The 18615-nt window shown below is 36.5% G+C and overlaps 1 protein-coding gene across 6 annotated transcripts in view; it reads left to right on the forward strand.

Moving 5' to 3' along the window:
• Window positions 1–14484: 14484 nt before the first annotated feature.
• Window positions 14485–18615, forward strand: part of LOC121303562 (DENN domain-containing protein 1A-like) — a 293214-nt gene continuing 289083 nt past the window's right edge. For all 6 annotated transcript variants that reach the window (XM_041234341.1, XM_041234346.1, XM_041234344.1 and 3 more), the window contains exons 1-2: window positions 14485–14625; window positions 16508–16572. In XM_041234341.1, coding sequence (XP_041090275.1) covers window positions 14609–14625; window positions 16508–16572 — 82 coding nt within the window. In that variant the 5' untranslated portion in view covers window positions 14485–14608. The remainder of the gene's footprint in view (window positions 14626–16507; window positions 16573–18615) is intronic.

Here is an 18615-nt window from a genome sequence, read left to right on the forward strand (position 1 = left end):
GGTATTTTGGGATTGCGTATTTTTAAGTTTGGCATTCTTGTGCTTCTCGTTACCTGAATTCGAGTCAACGGGCTGAACACATTTTCTTAAAGGCACAGCGCTCTTAATAAACCAAACCGATCCGTCCTTACCCCGAAAAGTCTATGAGCTCGCGCTCACCTATAGGTACGTTCTTATGCGTTATATTGGGAACTGCCGACAGTTTAATCTTCCCCACATGCCTTTTCAAAACAGACAGAAAACGATTCTACAATACAACCCTATGACTGCTGTCAAATATAAGGGGTGTACTCGAAAAGTATTGTTATCAAGTGTTTATAGGCTATATATAAGTATATATAATATTATATATATATAATATAAGATATAATATTTAATTAGCCAGACATTTTAACTATGCCATGAAAAGAAATTGCTTTATTGGTGTATATTTTTTATTATACTTGCATATTTCATGCATGTATAGGCCACACATCCCACCTCCTTATTTCTCTAATGTGGGATAATTAAAGCTATATTTTATGCATATATTTTTCTATGCAATCTGCGTTGCGCTTATTAAACAGAACCACCTGCACCGACAACAAAACATCAGAGTGAATCCACCTCAGCAAACAAGACCCCTCCTTGTATTACCATAAATGAATTCTCTGCTGAACACTTGAACATTATGTCTACGCAGTAATCAGAAGGCAAGATGCACACATTTCCAACATCCCCAAACAAATAGCTTGTAATGCAAACGTGCGCATGAAAGACAGAACGCACTTTTAACCGTACTCCACCATCTTTTCACATTAACTCAAGTAGCAATTAGTTGTTCTTTCATTAATTAGCCGTTCCTAAAGCATCAATTACAGGCTTGTGCAGTGGGATTATGCCGTCTACTCCACTTCAGGTGTTTGCCAAGAAAGGATATTGTCAAAAGCATATTTTGAGTGACCAAAGCCTTTTCCCCGCGAACCACTACAGCAGCAGGTCATTTCCAAGTTATATTTAAGATTTGATTTTTGAAATAAATAGGAATGAACACTTGTTTGTGCTTCTATGATCTGTGGACAGTGGTTTTGATATGTTTACCTGGCAGTGTTTCACAGGGGTAAATGTAATGCAATTTGGCATTGCACATTACCTGCTGATATCAATGCGAGTCCTTTCAATTCGCTTGTACATTTCCAAGCCCCTATGAGACCCACGGGGACACTGTGTGTAGCGCTATACATTCATCCAGCGCTCGGATCAACTTCATTCTGATCTCCACATTTGTCATCAGCTCTCAAACGCGAACAGATTGATTAGGTGGCAGGTCAAACGTAGTAAGGTTTAACATCATTTCGAAACAATCCATGAGAATTATACCACTTATGTGATTGCCCCTGTTATTTAATGTTTAATTAAAGCAGTAACTTTCTTTAATTCTTTCTACGTGCCAACTGTTTTTAAAATATTTTATTAGTGTCATTATTTAAAAGAACACATCTATGATTTTCTAGAATTGTCCAGCGTAGTAAAGTACATTTTGTATTAAGCCACTTTATTGTTTGTACTGTTTCGTACAATTTGATTTACACTTCTTACAAACAGCATCAGCCATTGCGCGAGTTAAACAGTTGTGTAGACCTAAATATTTACATTACAAATAGTTATTTTCTTAATTTTCGTTCTGATCAGAGTATCCATTGAATAAAGCGCAACGCATTTTTTTTAACATGCTATAATTATTTTGTTTAGGAGCCCTAAGAGGAGGAATTTATATTTACTATATAATACTAGGAATTAATAGGATATATTATTAGCATATGTGCGTGTGTGTGTGTGTGTGTGTGTGTGTGTGTGTGTGTGTGTGTGTGTGTGTGTGTGTTCGTGTTTTAATTGTCTACAGCAATAGAGATTATAAATGCATGTGCTACATTTATGATGCAACTGGACTTATTTATTATTGGTATTATTTATTATAATGTAAAAAACGGTAAGCAACATCCTCCCTTTATAAATATAGCCGTGTTCATTAAAACGCATTGTTACCACGTGCTGCGCTAGACGCAGGAACCTGCAGGAACCATTGTTGTTTTTATGCCATGTGCCACAGCATTTGTAATATTTAAATGACAACATTCTCTGTGCTATATACGCCTACTGTCAGTTCGTACCCACCATCTGTTCGGAATTAAAAACGTGCGCAGCAGTGAATGGTGATCAATAACTTGACCAGTTGGCGTTCAGTGTTCCAACAGACACAGCTTGATCGTATGAATGATCACTTCATATGTGCAAGCGTGTTGCTAAAATAAACCAAGAGGAAGTCACTTCTACAGACCTAGATAGACAGATAAGCAAAGATGTATTTGAGCATTAAAACAATCATTTAAATTATGCCAATATGCAACGATGTTATTATAAAAATTATAATGGAATAATGTGAAAATTCAAATCAAAACACCAGAAAATAACTAGCTTAAGTACAGATTGATAACAGCATAATACATTTAGAAAAGAAGATGTTTAATTTGTTACATGGCTACATGTTTATAATAACAAATAGGGATAGTATTAATTCATAATAATATTTACAAACAACGGTTATTATTATTATTATTATTATTATTATTATTATTATTATTATTATTATTAACACGTTAAAATAATATGTCATTTAAACTAACATTTCACTTTCCATAATATGTTTTGATTTTTAATGGCCTCTTCTGTGTCAGTAAACAGCTGTATAAAATAAAGTATTAGAATATGAATTAGACAATTCTCTAGATATTTAAACATAATTAAAATACCTTTCCTTATCATGCCTACAATCTCGTGATGTGTAATAATACATGAAAGAAGAGAGAGAGAGAGAGAGAGAGAGAGAGAGAGAGAGAGAGAGAGAGAGAGAGAGAGAGAGAGAGAGAGGGGGGGGGGGGGGGGTGCTTGCCAGTTGACTGTATTGCAAGTAAGTCAGACAGCAGAAGCGACATTAGAATAATTAGCAAGTATCGGATAGTGAATCAGGCAAAGAAAAAAACTGAACAAAACCCACGGCGGTCAGAAAATAAAACAAAAGCCCAGCAGTCACAAGGGTTACCCGACCTAAAGAGATCTCAACGCTTTTGTGTGCGGAAGATCTGGGGTCCTGGCGTTACCTTGCTCCTCACTCACACCATATTAATTAAGGGCCAGGCAAGCTATTTTATAACTATTTTCATTATTTTATAATATTACTCACACTGTTGAACAGGGAAGGTCAGACTAATAATTATAATTGCAATATCAATAACAAGATCTCAAACACGCATTGCTGTGTTAGCAACCGCGGGGCATTAAAATACAGCGTGATTAAATTAAAGCAGGTAAAATATATTAAACGTTTGTATGTTTTTTTTAAATATATAACATCTTTTTAACGTCACACGCCTTTATTTTTGTTATTCCGAAAAGATAAAACACAAAAAACAATCTTGTTTCTAAAAATAATAGTCTAACAATAAAAAGTACGGATTTACCATTAGAGTTTTACATGACAAACATGAAGAACCCTAATCAGGCCCTAAATCCTTATGCAAATTAAAGCCTGCATAATTGGCTTAATTGAATAAATGCATATGTATTATCTCCATCTCCCACTGTCTGGAATCATGTTGGCTTATACATTAAACATCACTGCGCAGGGATGTCTGCAGGCAGGCGTGTATATGAAATATGATATTGCGAGGATCAGCCAAGCAGAAATCAAGCACTAGTGTCGAATCTTCACACATTTGCAGCTGACTTTAAGTAACAGGACACCTGTGGAAATGATATCTTACCTTTACCTGCAAATCCAGGGTTTTCTTTTTTTAATGAGTTGGGAATATATAGCTACGTATGAACTGGTCCTATGAAATGCTGTTTGTTCTTCATAAGCGTTTTGTTTGAAGCGTTAGAACCGGCCATAAGATGTTGCACTTCATATTGTATGCCTTCAACTGTTGTGCTTATTAAATACTTAAAGTTAAAGCTGCTAGTCCATTAAAGGCATTTCTGTGTCTGGATATTGTAAAGAAGTCCAACTTTAACCCGGTAATAAGTTTAAGCTTTGCCCTTTAACTTCATTTTGGACGTTTTGGAAATCAATTCCTTCCGATGAAGTGTTAGACCGGAAACGAATAACTACTTCCACATCGCTTGCTACTTAAAAAAAAACTTGTTTGCTTTAAAAAAAAAAAAAAAAAAGCTTTATTAGGATTTTTATAGGCAGCTATTCCACCTCGTGCCCAATCACCGCACAGCACAGCCTAGTGCCTTCCTTCACAAGAATTCGGAACACATTGAGAAACGTTGTTTTTGGCCAAAACAATTCTTCAGTCCTTATCTAACAGACGTTAAAGAAACACGCCTTAAAACTAAGTGAATGTGTTAGAATCATGCACAAGGTTTATTTGAATCATATACCGTTAGAATAGGTATTGCTTACAGGCGTTCTGTAAAACGTGGTTCCTTTGGGCATTCTCTAAAAACCTTGGGTTTCCATACCATTCTATAAACAGATTCCAGGAGCTCCGCATGCGATGCTTCCTGAATGGATATAGCACACTCAGCAGCCCTGCCTTCTAAGCACTGATTTGATGATGATTTGAAGTGAATACTATGTATTTGATTAACTGTTACCTATCCTACAAACCTATCCTAGCTCTCAATACCTCATGTCTCCTGTTCAGTTGTAAATGGAAAGTGAACATGTAAAATCCACTAGCTTTTGAGACCACAAAGGTAGGTGTCCTTGAGAAGAGGGAACTGAAACTAAAGAAATGCGGCCTTTGTACATTAGGCTGATCTTATTAAAATACTATTAAAACATATCACCAAACTTTGGAGCAGCACAATTTAAGTACACATTGTAATAGTAGGTCTATTGTAATATATATTTGTGTTCACCGATGTTGTTCCCTTTTAAAATTATCTATCTATCTATCTATCTATCTATCTATCTATCTATCTATCTATCTATCTATCTATCTATCTATCTATCTATCTATCTATCTATCTATCTATAACAATAATCATCTTTGGCAACCCATCCCGTTATAAATAACTATTTTTGTATAGCAGCAACAGAGGTTCAAAACCAATGGCTTCTAAGTATGAGACCGGCCAATGGACTATAGAGTCTTAATTTTATAGCGAATCAATTTTAGAAATACAAAATACAAGGACGGCTCCATATAAAAGCTCATAACTCGCTTTACTATTTCTGAAACACAATCTGATTACACCACGCCCGATCTCAGCACCGGTAGCTGAATGATATTATCTAAAAGGTGACAAATCTCATTAAAAACCAAGACTAAGGGGTCTATTCTGACTTGGGTTACGCGCGATTTACGCGCTGGAAGCAGGGTTTACCTGTCAATGAATGGGAAATACAATACCATATATGGGCATGTAAGCATCTCTTCAAGCGCATACATTGTGCGTAAAGTCAGCATAGACCCCTACGTGTGCTGAAAAACAGGGACTATTAACAAGAAGGCTGTGCATGCCATCACCTAACGTGTTTCACATTTCAACAGCGCACACTTCACTGCCTATGTATCACTCATGAGCATGTTTAATAAGACAGGTTGCACCGCCAGGTTAGTTTCTCTCTGTCAATCTGAATCGTCCCAGTTTCCCACTGATAGACCCCGCAGCATCGGGGTCCACAATTTACAAACTGCATCCACGGGTCTTCTATGATTCTATCCGACCCATCCCCCCACTAAAGTGCAGCCGTCTCAACCAGACTGTCGTTTTAAAAAAATGCAAAAGGCCTGCTTCACACCTTTTAGAGTCATTACTTACCGACCCTATTAGAAAATGCATACTTCATCACTAGCCCTTTTAAGTTTTCTACAAAACGCATTTGAACACAAATTGCGTCGGGACAATATAAGTTTGTTATATATAATAGATGTGCAACTTTAACAACACGTTTTGAAAACAAATCATTATTGCACCTGTACTCATTAAGGGTTGTATTGCTTTAGATTCGAATATCTTTCTTCAGTTTCAGTGGTCTTGTATTTAAGTCGGTGTAATGGTAAACCATCTTAATTGATGTGTTCGGGTTCTTTTCTATTGAAATTTAAAGTTACCTTACCAACTCAAAGGGGGTGGTACAGGCAATCAAGGCTTCTACAAGGTAAAAGGATCAAGTTTTAATATTTCAGGGATTAAATAAAAGTTGTCTTCGTTTTGATGTATATTTTCTTCCAAAGTACAGTAAAACAGAGCTACAGTTTTCAGTGATTGTGTTTGTCACGTCCCAGAGAAAGTAAAGTATACAATGTTGTTTTGCTCTAACAAATAGTTTAGTACATTTTCGTACCGGGACACAGATAAGTCAAACAAATTTAACAACCTTTAGTTTTGTCTGGGTTCAAATGGAAAACATGAAAAGGCTTCTAAATAAAGCAATCAGCAGTCCATTATTATAAGGGTTTATATTATTATTATTACTGTAAATAATAACTGTTTTCAACAAATAATGGTTCATTTCGTAGAAGGTGGAACATTACTTTGTTTACATTTTATATATATATATATATATATATATATATATATATATATATATATATATATATAATTAATATATAATAATATATATATATATCGTTATACATATGGATGTTAATAAAAAAATTATTAAGCACAAGTAATACTTCCATGACCATGGATTAGGCTGGGGTTACCATGGGAACACATCTCAATATCAGTTCTCATTCTTCATATTCTCAAAAACAAAAACCCTACCATTGTGTTTATTAATTTATGTTTAATTCGTACGACTATTTTGTTAACTGGGGACTCGTACTGAAAACGTCGTTTTTGAATTATTGTTATTATTATTGGTGTGTTTACCTATTGAAATTGGCAATATTTTCAAATGTATCGTTTTATAAATATTAGCCTACACAGTTAAAGGGTTTACAGTATATCACATATTATATACAGCAAATGCATAACGATACAAAAAACGACTTGAATCTCAATGCGAGTTTTAAAATGAATTTCCCTGACTTCTACAGCCAACACGTTAATTAATAACGACAGTAACCGTGGTAATCAATATCATTATCATGACTGAAATATTGAGATTTTTGCAATTTCTATCTGCAGCATTCCTTGAGATCCTGGTGGAAACAGTGTTATCATTAAAACCATACGGATCATATTAGTACTACTACTACTACTACTACTACTACTAATAATAATAATAATAATAATAATAATAATAATAATAATAATAATAATAATATTAAGAATATAATTAATAATTGGGATTGGGATAACCCTAAAATTTTCCCACATACCACCAGTTTATAGTTTTTTTTTTTTTTTTTCATTTTTTTATATAACTTTTTTTTTTTTATTACAGCAGGCCTTATTATTATTATTATTATTATTATTATTATTATTATTATTATTTATTATTATTATTATTATTATTTCCTATTCCTTTTATACAAAAAAATGAACCGGCTGCCAAAACACTCCGTCTCGTGCAGGGGATTTATTGATGTAACAAAATTAACACATAGGCATTTTGGCACCATATCAATAAATGCACATGCCTTGCCTGAAAGTGTAGTACTATGCAATTTGTATGAAGGACAGATATACAATTCAGGTAAATAACTGGACATATTTTGTTCAATTAAAAAAAAAAAAAACCTCAGTGAATAAATAAAGATATGTAGACGGTCGTTTTTGGGAACAGTGTGCTCCAAAACATTGCAGTTTATATCATATTTTATTAAGCTGTACCTCTCAGTGGCAGCCGGGAAATTATGAACTCTTAATAGCATAATTACCCATCATTTATTAGGCGTGATTTAAACAGAATGGAGTGAGTCCTACTAACAGCGCGTTTATTTGGACGAGCGATTGAAAACAACGAGATGTTAATCAAAATGAATTGAAGTTTAAACAATAAAATCGTTAAATCTTCATTGCAGTAAGTATAACTGATCTGTTTTGACTTGAAGTAACTGAATACAAATAGAAATGCATCTGTCATTCTGTACATGCTCATTAAACATTACCTTGTGTGCACCGGGTCCTCCCCATACAGCATGACTGTCACGTGAGAGTGTAAGGCTGTTCATTTGCCTAGGCCTACACAGCGATTTGTATTTATTTATTTGATTGTTTGTTTATTTATTTGTTTGGTTTTTTTTTTCAACTCCTTTCCAATATTTAGAGTCAGAATGCTGTCCATCTATTGGAAAACACTGGGCAGTCGTTCCCTAATTTTGGATGGGAAGTGTTATATTCATTCTACATTTGTTTTACAAGACGTTCAGCAAAGGGCTTTTTGCTCACATTTTCACTTTCATTGTAGCTCAACAAACCTATTTGCTGTATATAAGGGCCCCGTGTTCAATTTCTGAAAATGTGAATGTTATAACAGATATGTATTTATATGTTAAAAAGTGCTAGCTAAGTTATAGAAAGCCTTCAGATGACACAGCTGATTGGTTAGCTGGTTCCAGAGACTTCAAGTGGTGCTCTTTTTGCTGGCTCCACCTTCTTCTACTAAGGGCAGCACAGGTGAAACACCCATGATTGCAGAGAACTCAGTAGGAGTGGCAACTAGGATTTTGCACACAGGGAATGCAAGGGATTGTGATGTAGAGATGACTTAATATTGAAGCAGCAGAACACACTGATTGTAAATAGAGTTTCTGTAACATTTATATGACATCCTTTAGTTATTTAATTGATTTCATATTCAATTGAACTGAAAACTGCAGATTTTTAACGATAACGTTAATGATTTTTTATGAACGTTTCTATACCTTTCATTAAGAAAAGCTTGGTTAAGTGCAGTGGTAAGCAAAGCAAGTAAACGGCTGCTATATGAAGCACACACAAAAGGTTGTCTTTCACTCATTTAGGTGTTGTGCAAATAAAACCCTTGCCATGCCTTCTTTAATACAGTACATTAAAATGGTCTTGGTTTCAGTCCCAATGGACTGAAAATAGATGATAGGGGAATAGGAGTTTCCATTTCAATTACTCTGGGCAGTTCTGCAGCTTTCCCAGAAGGAATTAGTTTTTCATTGAGGAATGGTGTCTTTCTAAAACAACTGAAACACCCTGCAGACCTGCATGGAATCAGCTCCACCCTGGCTGCTCATGCTTTACTTGCTCCCCATTGACAGTGTAATGGCTGGTTTTGTATTGTTTTAGCTATTATATATCCACAAGCTTTAGTGTAAATTTCCATTCTGGTAAGAAAGTTATTATTTCTATCATCCTATGTTTTATACATGTTCGGTCCAAAGGGCTTAAGATTAGCACATTGGGTCAGTTTCCTCAGAAGTGGTCAGGGCCAGATTAAAGGATTTGGGGGCCCTACCCTAACCCATATTTTGGGGGCACTATGCATATTATGGTGAATGGTGCTATTGGCATATTGGTTAATCCAGTCCTGCGTTGGGGACATAAACCAAGCCATATTTTGGGGGCCACCTACATACCCACTCTTCCATAACAACCAGGCTACTCAAGGCATGATGCTTGTTCAACTGTGTATGCCTTTATTGACAGAAATCACATGCAAGTGATAATTAAATCTCACGGTTGTTAATTTAATAATAATTTGAAATTACATTCAAACATCTGTGGGAACATACAACACAAAATATTGCAATAAGGATCAGTCCCAAGCAGTAATGTACAAACGCATTAGCAAGTGCATAATATGACACTGTGACAGAGAGCAAATGAATCCAAGTCATAAATCTCCTTTCCCAGTCTGTGAGGGCGTTGTATAACAGGAACAGTGTGCCCCGAACGGGATGGGTTCATTCCAGGGAAAGTCGGAAGTTGGCCATCCAGAAAGGGAGCGGAGTCACAATACCAGAAGTCATCGCCTTAATGTGGTAGGCGATGTGGCAATCGCGGATTGGAGGAAAAGCGATTGCACTCGCTACCGAAGGGGCAGGACTAAAGATATATCAGGGGATGTGGTGAAGCGATCTGTTCCTTTGTTACAGTTACGAAAAGACCTGTAAAGAAGAAACGTAAACTAACTGTGAGTGTTTTATGTTGTATTGTCTGTCTCAATAACTGTTACGTTTGTCATTTGTAGACGGCTAAAACATCTGAGAGCTGTCGCTAAAGGCCACTGTTGTATAACTCACCACTTGCCCTAGGAGCAAGTGTGTGTTATAATTATAAACGTATTATTTCAAGACTGAACCCTGTGGGTTTTAACTGTGCAATACTATTGTTGCAAACAATCAACACAGCCAAAATAAACAGCTGTTGGACCGTGAACTGTGTTGTGTCAATCATTGCTGTGCATTGCATCACCTCTACACCTGCGCACTTCAGCGAAGGGCCCCCGCAAGGTCGTCATTTGTTTGGGACATTTTACAAAACTGACACGGACGGATGGGCCCACACTCAGAGGAAGACAGGAGCACAGAAGCTTGCTTTTGGTTAATTTGGTTTCTTTCTTAATTACAGGATACCTGGTCTTTGAGTCTCTCATGGAAGCAGCTTCCTGCTAATGTATAATACCAAAATGCCCCACTCCCTCTACCTCTTGGGAGAGATCCGTCCCTAGTCCTACTACATCAGAGGCACCAGTCTGCAGGATAAAATATATCAATCAGGCTCAATTGACATATTCATTTATTTCTGTTTTAGGGCCAATTTAAAAACCTGTCCTGTCTCAAATGTGTACAGTATGGCTCTTTACATTTTAGAATCTTTCCTTTTTCATTTGGGGGTTGGAATTTTAGAAAAAAAGGTGGGAGGCTGAAGGAAATTCAAATGTGGATGTCTGCAGCCGACAAGAACGGTTTAAGTCCATAGGGTTTGTTTCTCTTGTTACAAAAGAAAACCCAAAAAGAAGTACATAAAAGTTATTCTCTTCTTTTTGTTAAACTACATTGTTTGTTCTATTGAATGCAATGCTCCTACTGAGCAGTAGAAGGAATCTACAAACATAGTTTTTGTTTTGGTATAATTCTGCTGCTATTGTATATATTAGCTGCTGGACTTTCTGGCAAACTAACAAAACCACTTTATATTATGCATTAGAAAACGATTGAGTGCCAACAGCCAATCAGCTTCCAGATCTAGCTGGCTTCTATTTTGCATAGATCCCTGCTGGAACGTTGAAGTGCTTAACTGTGAATTATATTTTAAAATCAATCCGCGCGCAAATATCAGCTTTTTTCCTTAATGTTCTAATCTACAACTAATCTAATAATATAAAGAGCTACTTAAACATACTTTCTGACGCTGGTCTAGAGACAATCATCTCTATGACAGGACACCATAAAGAAGGCTCAATTCGCAACTACTGGACAGCAAATCAACAGGGAAAACACGATTGGTCCACAATTCTGTCATCGACAACACCCTCCCTCAAAAATAGCCAGTCAAACTTTCAACCCTGTTTCAGTTCTTTCGGCACCAGCCAATCCACTCCCTGCCTGCTTGAATGACGCCCCGCCTCCAACAGCAAGTTTCGAGTCAGACTCAATACTACATGGACTATTCAACAGATATACATGTACAGATAAATTATAATAAGAAAGAGTGAAACCTCCATCTGTTTGACTGAGCTGGTATAATAAAACAAAGCCGGTGCACTAGTGGTGTATTTAATGCATGAGGCTGAGCCCTGAACACTGCCCCCAGTCTGTGAAGCCATGCTCTAGCCTGCCTCCCATCATTGGGTCTGTGCATACAGTGCGGACCGCCTCTGCATTTTAAAGTGAAGAGCACTTATTACAGGTACAATCGGAACAATGATGCGGGTGGCTGGCCATGTAGAGGATACCATGACTAAGTAAGGGTAGAACAATTCATTTTAAGACTTTAGTTACTTTACCTTTAATCTGCTGGTTAGGATGACCATGACCCAATCCAATCTTTTCTCAGTCCAAGGGGAAAGACAAGCCGGCATCTTGATATGCATCTGCACACACCTCATGCTTTTGTTGTACAATTCAGTGAAATGAATTTATAGCTCAATAAAGGGTTATATACTGTTGGCTATTACTTAAAATGCCCCCTTCCGTCATATTCCTAGCTGTTGTTTTTCTCTCACATACATTCCTCTGTGGAGGATCACACAATATGCTGACAATGAGATTACACTTACTGTAAATGGCCCTGTAAATGTTTATTTCATTGTATTTCTTTGTTTATGCCCATATCTGTTATTATTGTAAAATAAATAAATAAATAAACAAGTAAATAAATAAAACCATTTAGAACTTAATCTAACCCTTTCTAAATGTTCAGCTACATACATCATGCTGACTGATGCCAAAATTAGAATAAACTCAAAACTATAAATGAACTGTACAAAACATTATCCGTTATAATATAATTAATGCATATACGAAACAAGACTGTCTGTTTTGGTTGAGGCTCCTTTATTGGTCACTTTTTGGCAGATTTGCTTACAGATGGCTGAGATAGTTTCTCAAATCTGTACTGACCTGTGAACAATCTGATACATGCTTGTTTCACCCTTTCTTTTTGTTTTCTTTTAAGTCACCCATGAGAGCAACGTGAAGGGGCAATGCCCGCGTCACAGAACTGAGTTCTTGGGCTTTCTTTAGTGAATGTACATTTTGAGATTTATTTGGAAGCTTAGCCATCCTTTCTTGTACTTGTGAGTTTCTTCTGTTGAATGAGCTCTGCTTGCAACTTGTGCAGGTTTCTGTAGCATTTGGGCTTTTCTTGAGCCACCCTCCTTTGCCCTTCTTGCTGTTATCTGTAAAAATAAATATAGTATTAGAATTATGATTAATAGGCATAGTTTTCTTGGATATGCTAAGTTTCTCTTTGTGATGGTTCATTTATGCCTTTTCTTTTTTTTTTTTGATCACTTTGTACATCTCTATGATAAGTTTGCTGTCTTCTCTCCTATAGGCTGCTCTGTGAACTGGCTCAGCATCTCCACGTTGGCGGAATGCTTTTGAGCAGCGCCTCATTTGACCATCATACCTCGGTAAAGAATAATAGATATAAAAACACATTGTCTATTAACAAACCAACAAAAAAGAACAAAACACAGTCATTGGTGTTAACTTCCATCAGTAGTGTTAGCATGTAGATTATACCGTAACTTTCATCAGCAGTGTTAGCATGTACAATATACTGTATCTTCCATCAGCAGTGTTAGCATGTAGAATATACTGTAACACCAATGATAAGTACACCAGTGACAGATTTGTGGAAAACAAATAGACTGCAGCATCCCAAAATAAAATCCATTGAACTTATTAAAATCACTATTGTAAAAACTGCATATATACTTTTCATATCTCTGACATAAAATGCATAACACCAATGACAGGTACTAAATATACTCCTTCAATTGAACGTTTTATTTTTGAATAGTGTAGAAAATACACCAAATATATATATATATATATATATATATATATATATATATATATATATATATATATATATATATATATATATGAAATAACTTTATGTTGAAAACCAAAATGCATTCCAATATTGTACAATATATAACTGATCAATGCAGTTCACATTAGGGACACACATATTTGTATTTCAAACTAAGGGCGATTGAATATTTATTCAGGAGTTTTTAAGCAAAGGTGTGATGTACACAATTATTTTCCTTTAATTACTGGTTTTCATAAAGGTGACATAGGACTGCACTGCAGTTGTAGAACACCCCAGATCTGATTTTGTTGCTCCTGTCCTCACAGCTCATGCCAGCCTGGTTACCCTTCACTATACCGACTGTTTTTTTGTTGCTGTGAGTTGAGCAGAGCTGGACACAGTTTTCCAACAGGGGTCAAACTCAGGGATCTAAACCTGTTCTGCCAGACCAGTTGGCATAACGTGGAACTGCTAGTATAGCAATCTACCGCCTTATCTACTGTGCTGTGATACCGGATTTTACCTTACATTTCGGAACAACTACTTTAATCAGTGTTAACAGTGAAATTATCATGTTCTCCACTTTATGAGTAATACATACACACTGCCTAATAACTTGTATTGTATATGTTTGCTTACTTAAATCAAACATCCCTTTAGTAGCCATGTGATGGCCGTTATGTTTAGCCTGCAGCAAACAAAAACAACGAACCATTTACATTGCAAATACATTTGTATTGCTCATTTAAACATCATTAAATATTATATTTCACGTACTATTCAGGGTAATTCAGCAGTTCTGGACGTGCGGTGCTAATTTGCTAGATTGCAAAAATACTGTAAACAAGCAGCACACCGCCACCAGCACGTGAGGCACATGACTGTCCTTACGAATGAATGAGATGGATGTTGTGAAACATTTCTCATGCGCTGTTTGCTCGCTGCTTCCCAGTGCGGCAATGAACACTGGGACTAGTAGTTCAAAACATGCTGTTGACTCTTTCCTAGCTAAGTAGGTCACACACCCAACGAACTACATTACCCACAATTCCATCGATCACTGGTACTCGGAGCTGTGCCTGGTGACCATGGAGTTTTCTCCGGCTGTCTGACGCAGGGCAGAAGGATAGAAACATTGAAATAACCGAGCTACAAACGATTTTGACACAAATAGACCCGGATCTTTTGAAAACTGAAAATGGGTTCCCGAATAAAGTAAGGGTCATATGATGGTGTTTTGTTGAGTGCGGAAGAAACATGTTTGTGGGATTCCTGGAGTGGTGCTGCAAGGCCGCGAATCGTAGGACTGTACTTATTGCAGTGACAGTCAGATAAGGGTCATACTTACTGGACGAAAACACATTTAATAGTGTACACTGTTAGTAACGACAGTGCCGGTCTGTATGATGGAATGGCCTACAGGTTTAGAAGACACTGCGATGCATAACAATAATATGTGGGGCTGGCGTCTGTGTACTGAAGGGAGAGAGTCGATACATTGCCTATTTGACGCTGTTGAACAGAAAGTAACCCTAAGCGTGTTGTGCTCATTATATTGCATGCGATGCATGCTTTAGTTTTGTAGAGACAGGGACTAAATAGTAAAAATAACACATTAACAATGAATATATATATATATATATATATATATATATATATATATATATATATATATAGGACTGCATATGGACTGCAGAGCAGGGCTATAGTGGACAATTATTGACCCGAGGGAAGACTTGTTACCGACAGGGGCTATAATGCCCGAAGCGACATTTCATTTTCCCACTATGGCCGAGTGTGCAGCACCTATTTAATATATGAATCAGTCAAGAAAATAAGCGAGCCAAGGTTGTGCAGTAAATACGACTGTATATATGTTTAAATATAGGTGGTACAGCATAAATAAATAACAGAACATGTTTTTGAAGTTCGTCGAGCGCTCTGTGCGGCGTACTGACTGCTGCATAATCCAGTGGTCGTATTTGTTTGCATCGTCGAGTCAGAAAACAGTTTTAATCACTATTTTAGTAGTCTGTTTTGTAAATCATTTTCTGTTAAATCACAGACGGACACAGTTGGCGTAGGATAACAGGGCAATGTTATATTAGCTCCAATTATGAGGTTTTAACCAATTACAGGCCAGGATTTCCAATCACTGATACATACTCATATACCTACCTTATATAACAATATCAGAATATTAGACGTACTATATCATGTGTTTGAAAAATATCTCCCTAATTAGCAAAAACTAGAAATATCAATATTAAAGCCACAAAAACAAAACATATAAACCATTGTAAAACATGAGGTGTATACAGCATACCTACAAAAAGGCATGTTATTCATTTAAGGATGTTTTCAATAGGGGTCCCTTGTTTGTTTGCTTCTTGTTACATGTATTTCTTTTCAACAGAGTAAGGAAATCCACAATGTATATAATCCCCTAATCGAGATAAGAGTACACAACTGTTCCAATGGCAGAACTGACTGACCAAAAGTTTTACATTTTGTAAAAAGCTCTGCATGTTAATTGTAGGCTTCATGGCAATGTGACTATACCACTAGTATTTGTAGTATGTGCATTTTGATTAGTATCTGGTGTCCAATGAACCAAGCTTTCATTAAGGTAAGTTAAAATGATAAGGTCACCTGTGCAGATTGATTTTAAGTTTGATTCACAGTTGATGCGGTGGTGCGGGCATCTGAAATCTGATAGAAGCCCACTAGAAGCTGGAAGCTGATTGGCTGGTGATACTGATTGTTTTTGAGTAGTATTTATTTGTGCTATGTGCATTGTGTTTTTTTTTATCAGAGAAGTTTAAACTTGCACTTTTATATTCCCTAATTGCACGGCGCAAACTGTGTACTATCTTTTTATGATCTGTAAAATGCACATTTACATTTGCAATCAATTATAGAGCATCAGGTTTTAAGTGCCGCTGATTAAAAAAAAAGTTGAAACTGTATTCATTTGAAGATCAAAGTCCAATCACTTTGCAGTCATTAGTGGTTGATTGTTTGTATTAAATGCATGAAGGACCCTATACTTCCTATGCCAATGTGATCTAAAATGACTGTAACACTGTACTTTCAGGGGCAATACAGAGACAGCGTTTGAAGTCTACGTTGAAGTCACTCATCCTGGGAGCAGCAGTTCAGGTATTGTTTGTACAAGTATTCAATTCATCTTGTTTGCATGTGTGACAGTTTACATGCAATATGCTGCCTCTTTTCCCCAAGACCATCTTGTAAATGACATTTAGAATCTGTCATCTACCTGAAAAGTTTATCCACCAATTGTGTATAAAAAAGAACAATGCACTGTGGAGGCAAATTGACTCTGATTTGCAAATCATGATTGCCATATCGTATCTACCAATAAAAGGAAAAAAGTAGAAGGCTGTTTGTTAAAGCAGCAATGTTTAGGTTTGCAGGTGTGCTTTTGTATTGCAGGATCTCCAGTTTAAAGTCTGTCTGTCTGTATAAACACTTGGTTCAGAGTTTTTGAGTGAGTTTAAACAGGGTTTTATTGCTGTGTTAGTCAAGGTCACCTGAGCAATCTGCATGGTTGTGTTTACTCTTCAGGGCTCATGCGCTGATGCAGTTTACTTGCATAAAAAGCAAACAAATAAAAACCATTAACAGTCCAGTTATTGTTTTGGTGTAAACTTTTGAGCATCCTGTGCAGGGCGCTTACATGTTTTTGTAAATCCTCTCGCTGTTGCGTCTTCAGCAGTTCATAATAAACCCTTTCAGATGCTGACCACATATTTTCAGTGTTATAGAAATTACTTTGGTACCGTTTACTCTGATGTGATTAAATGTCTAAAACACCTCACGTTTGGTGTAACGATATTCTGAGATTCTCAGAGTTAAGCTGTGGGTATTGGCCAATAAATATGAACTCTTTAACAAGGTTACAGCCACCACAATGTCAAAGCCTCATATCCCAGAGAACATTTGAGATCTTTGTTCTAATGTCTGTGAAATGGGGATGGCATTGAATTTTTCCATTTCTCTGATGACATTTTTCAGCGTACATTTGTAAAGGACGTCCTGGAAAACGTGATAACCCCCAAAATATTTTTTAGATGTTGATGACCACTTGAAAGATGCTGTAGGGGTTCCTCTACAAGACTGCAGAATGTCTTGTTCTGAATTTGTTTTTAGTGCCTATTCAACTTGACAATGCAGGTGTTGGGTCGGCCTGTGCTGATGTGTTCCCTTCCCGTCACATTGTTTTCGACTGGTTAGCTCGCTGGCCTCCCTGTTGCTCGTCCCACTGATACGGCAGCTGAGTATATCGCATAGTTCAGGGCCAGACGGCTCTCTCCTGGCATCGCACTGAACTGGATCTGCTGTGGCTCAGCCTTTATTACCTACTGCCATCAGTCATTTGCAAACAAGCAACACCTGACACTTTTTCCAGGCCTCTTCTCTTAGGCAGGTCTGTCCAGTGCTGATTCCATGACAGGGAGTTCTCTGTTCTTTCACTGAAGCGTAGTTGAGGTCACGGACACTACAATTATCCGATCGTTTTGCTGGCTCTACGACACTTGGAATTAATGTATAAGCACGTAGTGCACGTTTCAAAGCAGAAACCTCTATAACAATACAATTCTCCCCCAGGCTTCTTAGCTGTAGGTAAATTAAACATATATTCTTGCTTGTTTTGTTTACTGTATTTTATAGCTAATATTTTGAATTACCCTGAAATGCACTGTTGTGTTTAGTTTTTGTGTGTAAAGGCCAGTTTTCCATAAATTATTGGGACAAACACAGATATTATTTAGTTTAAGATCTTAATCCTTTTTATTACTACATTATCGAAACAAGACTTTTAATTCCAAATGGGAGAGAAACATGCTTTTGTACAATAGGACATGAGTTACATATTTCAGACATCAATTAATACATTAAAAAGAACACCTGAGTTATTTCAGGGCTTGTATTATTGCATGGATTATGATTGTAACTTCTGGCTAACACAGACAAGGTCATGCTGCATTTGCCTCATACTGTATACTGAATATTAAATTACTAAAATACTGAATGTTATAAATTAAGAAACATAATAGAATTAAATGGGTGGCTTATTTTTCTAAATGTACAAAATATAACTTTTTTTTTTTAGTTTTCTACAATTAATTTAAAAGGTATAGCTGAAAAATGCCATTTACATGTACAATGTGGTATTTGCAA

Source organism: Polyodon spathula, chromosome 33 (assembly GCF_017654505.1).
Source record: "Polyodon spathula isolate WHYD16114869_AA chromosome 33, ASM1765450v1, whole genome shotgun sequence".
Taxonomy (NCBI): Eukaryota; Metazoa; Chordata; class Actinopteri; order Acipenseriformes; family Polyodontidae; genus Polyodon; species Polyodon spathula.